General features: G+C 50.1%; 1 protein-coding gene across 1 annotated transcript in view; it reads right to left on the bottom strand.

The window, feature by feature from the left end:
- Nucleotides 1-1,421: 1,421 nt before the first annotated feature.
- AMER1 (APC membrane recruitment protein 1) overlaps nucleotides 1,422-5,870 on the bottom strand; it is an 8,609-nt gene continuing 4,160 nt past the window's right edge. Inside the window, exon 3 of the mRNA XM_031063388.1 lies at nucleotides 1,422-5,864. Within this exon, the coding sequence (XP_030919248.1) occupies nucleotides 5,570-5,864 (295 nt within the window). The 3' untranslated portion in view covers nucleotides 1,422-5,569. The remainder of the gene's footprint in view (nucleotides 5,865-5,870) is intronic.

Raw genomic sequence — 5,870 nt, 5'->3', positions numbered from 1 at the left:
CTGGGGTGTGACAAACACCAGCGGCACAGTCAGAGCTGCTGCTGGCCCACACCAGCCTTATTTAACCCCAAAGGAGAAGCCAAACCCTCTGCTCCAGAGCTTTGGGAGCTGCCGGAGGCTTTTCCACTGGGATGAGGGGGGTTATTCCCAGCTGAAATGCAGCAGAAAACAATACAGTGAAATAAACATTAAAATATACTTAAAAGCATATATATTTAAATATTTAAAAGCATATATATAAAAATAAATCAAAATATGTAGTTATATATAATTCTATATTTTATATAAATATATATTTATTATGTATAAATAATTAAAATATTTTAAGCATACATATAAAAGTAAATATATGTAATTATAAGTACATATAATTTATGTATAATTGTATGTATAAATACATCCAATATATGTAATTATAAATACATATTTATTATGTATAAATAGTTAAAATATTTTTAAGCATACATATATAAAAAATATATGTCATTATAAATGTAATGAATAAATAATAAAAATATTAAGAAGAAATCCCTGCTGGAGGGGAGAGCTGTGTTGGGGCAGCCCTGAGCCCTCTCTGTGGGGTCCCAGGGAGGAGGCTGGCACTGGGATGTTGGAAAGCTCCTTGGGTGCCTGAGGGTGTCTGGAGGCCAGCGAGGTTCTGCAGCAGCTGCTCAGCCACAGCTGCTGGGGCAGGAGCAGAACCGTGGCCAGGGCAGGGTGTGATTGATTCCAACATGAACCAGGGATGGATCCAGGCTGGGAAAGGGAAATTGAAGGAAGGCCCAGGGAGCAGAGGGAGCTCTGATGGAAGCTCAGCATCTCCAGAGAGGCTTTGGGAAGTGGGAGGAGGTCTGGGAGGAGGCAGAGCAGCAGCAGGGGGAGCAGGAGAGGCTGGCAGGGCTCGGCCTGGGGATCCCCAGGGGGTGGAGAGGGACAGGACAGAGCCTCACCCCAGCTCATGAAGGGCACAGCTCATCAGGCTCTCCCGATAATTACAGCTCCTCGCAGATTCAATTCCTGCCCGCAGAGGCCAAGACTCTTCTCCTGGCTCTCCCAATGAGTTTGGAAATCCTGGGAAGCACTTGAGGAACACATTCAGCACGGTCCAGGATAAAACCTGCCCTGCTCTGGCATCCCAGCAATGTCCCAGCCAGGGGGGGGCACCTCAGAGCCAGGGAATCTCTGCTCCTGTCACTGCAGGAGCCCAGGAACAGGGACAATCTGCCTTGGAGCCTTAGAGGATGGAGAATTTCCAGGGCTCATTTAATGAGGGTTTGAGGAGCTTCACCCTGTTCCAAAGGGTCTCTGTTGCCTTCTCCCATGGAAAATTCCACCTCACTGGCAAATAACCAACAGACAAAGAGGAAGGGAAAGAAAAACATCAAATCAAGGATAAAATAAGCACAAAACCACCAGTGAAATCCAATGTTCTCTAAAAATCTGCAGTTTATTCATTAGAATTCAGTGAAAGGAACATTCATTTTAAAACACAATCAATACATTAAAAACTTGAAAGGACTAGTAGCAATGAGACCAGGAAGGAAACAAAAAACCCCAAATTCAGCCAGGTTGGTCACCTGGGAGGAGCTGCCAGCCTGGCAGCAGGGAGGGGCAGCTGAGGACAAGGGCAAATTCATTATTTCCTTACAACTGAGAGGCTTTTTGGGATTTTAGTTTCTCACTTCACCCAAATGGAGCTTTGGGGTGACTTAATGTGGGTGAGAAGAGCAGGAGGCCCCAGCTGGAGAGGAGGGAGCCCAGAATTCCAGGGCAGAGGGAATGTGAAATCTGGGTCTGAGTGCCCCAGGAATGCTCAATGAGAAACTTTCCCACCCATCCCTGTGGGGAATGGGGCAAACCCAATCCAGAGAAACTTTTAAAAGCACCATTAGGTGAAAAGTTATTAATTAGAAGACAAAAAAAAAAAAATCTCTGCAGAGCTAAATCAGGGACAATTGCCACCTCTGCTGGGGAAAAAGGGGGGGAAATCTGCTTTGGGCTGGATTTTAGCATTCCAGAAGCTCTCCTCTCCTCTGATCCTGAAGTTCAAGGCAGTGTCATTCCAGGGAGATGTTTTAGTGATGCAGAGCCCAGGGCTGGAGCTCCCTGGAGAAGGGAAGGAGGAGAAGGTGGGGAGCCCTGCTAATCCCAGGATTATCTAAGGAGCAATCCTCAGGCACCAGGGTGAAATCCCAGCCTGGCCAGGGAGCACCAAGGGGAGAGGAAACCTGTCCAAGAGCATTTCCTTACACCAGCCAACAGCATCTCCTGCACGAGGATTGAAGAAAAGCCCCAGTTTGAGATAAAATAACGTCAGCAGACAGCAGGAAAAGCCTCAGCTGAAACCTGTGAACATTTTACAACATTTGGAGGGAGGAATCACCAAAATCCACAGATTCAGATTAAAAACAACACTGAAAAGCAAAGAAGGACAGCTGAGTGTGACAGAGGAGGGTTAAGGACATCTCAAGTGTGTGCAAAGTGTGTTTGTGAGGCCTGGGGGGGCTGGGCAGAGCCCCCAGCACATTCCCAGGGAGCAGGGTGGGATCTGGGCACAGCAGCAGCAGGAATGGCCTTTTATCCATGGGAAAAGCAAACCACAGCACTTGGAAAGACAAGACACACGAGTAAAAGAACAGTCTGTAAAATTTCCCCATGATTATAAAATGCAAAACTATACAAAAATAGAGAAAATTGACCGTTTTCTTATGTGTATAAAAACAAACAAACAAACAAAAGAAAACCCCCAAGTCCCCAGAATGCAACACAGAACCTCTTGGCAGGCTGACCCCAAGGGCAGTGGTTCCATCCCAGCTTCACAGCCCCAGCCCCTCACTTCCCTGCAAGGAACAGGTGAATTCCTCAAGTTTTTCCTAAAAATCCTGGCAGGACCTTCTGCTGTTCCTGACTTTTGTGACTGGTTTCTGGCTGGGAAGCCCTTTTGCATAAGAAGCCTCAGTGACCACCCCAGATGTGAGCTCCTGGGGTAAGGCAGTGTTGGACTGACCCAGCTCCAGCCCAGCTTTGTTCCCATGGATGCCAAGTGGGGATTTTTGGGAAGAGTGGCTCAGCAGGCAGTGAAATCCAATCCCTACTGCAGTCATCATTTACAGGCTGAATTACTGCACTAGAAATTCCAATTTCTTTGGGTTAATGAGGCAGAATCTGCCAATAATCCAGCAAATTAGTGACTAAACTGCATTAGGAAAACTCATTTGAATTCCAGAGATATTTGCCTCATTGAATTCCCATCGAATTAAGAGGAGAAACCTTTGGTATAAAGTCAGATGACCAAGCCTTGGCTGTATTGCTCCCACTGAACCTCCCCACCTCGTACCTACACCCACCCCAGGATCCCAGGGCACCCTGGAACATTCATTTAGCACCCAGACATTCCCAGCCCTCAGCAGGACTTTGGCTGAACAAAGCTCCAGAGCCTGGAACCCCCCAGATGCCTTTGGTGAGATGCTGCAAGGAAATAAAACAGGGATTAAACCCAGCCAGGGTGTGACAGTGGCCCCGTGGTGTCCCCAGCAGGGTGTGCCCGTGGTCTGTGTGCTGGGATGGGGTGAGATGGGCACAGAGCTGGCCCTGTCCTTGCTCCAGGGAGGGATTTCCCATGTTCATTAGCAGCTGTGCTAATGAGGGGAGACAATCCCCCAGCGAGGGCACTTTCACCACATTGTCCTCTCCAGGGGTGGCAGTGGCACCAGGAGCCAGGTGTGTCCCAGAAAACCCTCCCTGGTGTCCCAGAGGGATGAGGGAACAGAACCATGGCACAGCAGGTTCCTGTGGACTCCCTGCAGCAGGGCTGCCAGGAAAACAGGGAAAAATCCAGGTCTGAGCCCCTGGATGCACAGATGGATGTGCTCAGCCTCAGCAGGACAATCACAGCACACACAGAGGCTGAACCAAGCCTGGCCCTGCCTGCCCTGCTCCTTCCCACACATCCAAGGACAAGGCAGAAGGAATCTTTTCTCAAAAGGAATATCAAGACCTCATTTTGCTTGGGGGGGAAAAAACCCATCGAACCCAAATCAGCTCCTTGTGCCTGGAAATCCAGGGATGGCAGCTGATGGAGCCACATCCATGTGGAGCAGGAGAGCAGCAGGAGGGTGACCCAGCAGGGCAGGACTCAGCAGGAAAATCGAGTCTGGCCCAAGCAGAGCCATCCCTCACTCCACAAATGTGGTAAAACTCCAGTATTTCCACTTTGGGATTTTTTTTTTTTTTTTTTTTGAATGCTACAAACTCTGCTACAAAGAAAAATAGAGAAAGGGCAATGAGGTGGGGGGAAATAAAAAATCACTGGTAATGGAATTAAATCAGAACACAGAGCTTGGACAGGACAGGGAAGCAGCTTTGTGTCATGGATTGGGGGTTTGGGATCACAGAGGGGACCAGGAGCCTGAACAGATGTCACAGGAGCTCACAGGACAGAGTCTGTCCCCTCAGCTTGTGTTCCTCCTCCACGTTCCTTCAAAGAGGCAAAAATTCCCAACCCTCCAGCAGCTTCCAGGTTTTTTGTTCCCTCCAGACAGGAGGAGTGAAGCCCAATGCAGCTGCGGTCCATCCCAAATTCCAAGGAACACAAAACTTTCCTCCTGTGGGTTTATGCAAAGAAAACAACCTTAAAATAATAAAATAAAATTAAAAAGCCACAAAGCTTCCTTTTGAGAAAGTAACATCATCTGCCACTTCACAGCTACAGGCATGATGCAAATTTAGCTTATTTCAAAGGCCTCATCCCTGTCCCCATGGCCCTGGAGAGGCCAGGAGCCCAGGACAAAGCACAGGAAAGGATTCCACCAGGAATTCTGCACCGGCAAGACAGACCACAACAAAGAAGGGACCAACACTTTGTTCTTCAAAGGGACACCATGGACAGCACATCTTTCTGAGCAAACTGAAACTAGACCTGGAGAACGTTATCAGCACGCACACAAAAGCTCCTGCTTTCCTTTGGGGTAAGGACAAATCAAATAAATAAAAACGTGGCTGCAAAGTTCCCCTTTCCAGCTGCCTCGCCCCATCCTTGCTCTGGAACAAGCAGCACCTCCCTGCTCCCCACACTGAGCCCGGGCTGGAAGACATTCAAAGTGAGTCTGAACCAAAACGTTTCATCCACAAGAAAACAGCCCCATTTCTCTCAGAACTCTGCCCAAGGCCTGTTCCCCCAGCCCCAGTCCTGCACAAACCCCAACCTGCCACACCAGCAGCGGGTCCATCCCCAGCTTCTGCCAGGGGCTGCTGCTGCTGCACTTGGTGTTGGAGAGGGCTGGAAAACCAGAAAGTGCCTCAGTGGTGATGAAGGAATCCTGGAGGCAGCTCCAAGCTGCTTCCAGAGCATCCACAGGGGCAAGGCCACGGATGTTTGCAGGAGAGGAGCATCAGCCCAGCTTAACTCAAGTCCTCCCCAAACTGCTCCTGGTTTTCTCCCTCCCTTTGCTCCCCTTTCAGCCCTGCCCAGAGCAGCCTCAGCATGGTGACATTCCTGCAGCCTTTTGGCTTGGAAACAGTGACATTCTTGCAGACACTCAGCCTCGGTGACACGGTGACATTCCTGCAGCTACTCAGCCTCGGTGACACTGCACACGGTGCCCCGGCAGGCGCCGTGCCCCGGGGTGGCCCTGCCCTTGAGGGGCTCGGTGCAGCGCTCCCGGCTCTCGGTGTCCCCGCTGCCATTCCCAGGATGCTGTGGCACGCCCTGGGCGATGCCCACAGGTTTGCCCCTGGCACGGTGCTCCGGGGAGCAGGCGAAGCCAAAGCTGGGGGGCAGCTCTGCCTCTCCCAGGGGTAACAAGCGGGACAGCTTGGGGACATCCCCGTGGTAGCGGAAGGACCCGGCCGCCTCCCGGGCACGCCTCGCC

The sequence above is a fragment of the Geospiza fortis genome, unplaced genomic scaffold, assembly GCF_000277835.1.
Source record: "Geospiza fortis unplaced genomic scaffold, GeoFor_1.0 scaffold117, whole genome shotgun sequence".
Classification (NCBI taxonomy): Eukaryota; Metazoa; Chordata; class Aves; order Passeriformes; family Thraupidae; genus Geospiza; species Geospiza fortis.
The sequence above is the reverse complement of the archived record's forward strand: the minus strand, read 5'-3'. Positions and strand labels throughout refer to the sequence as shown.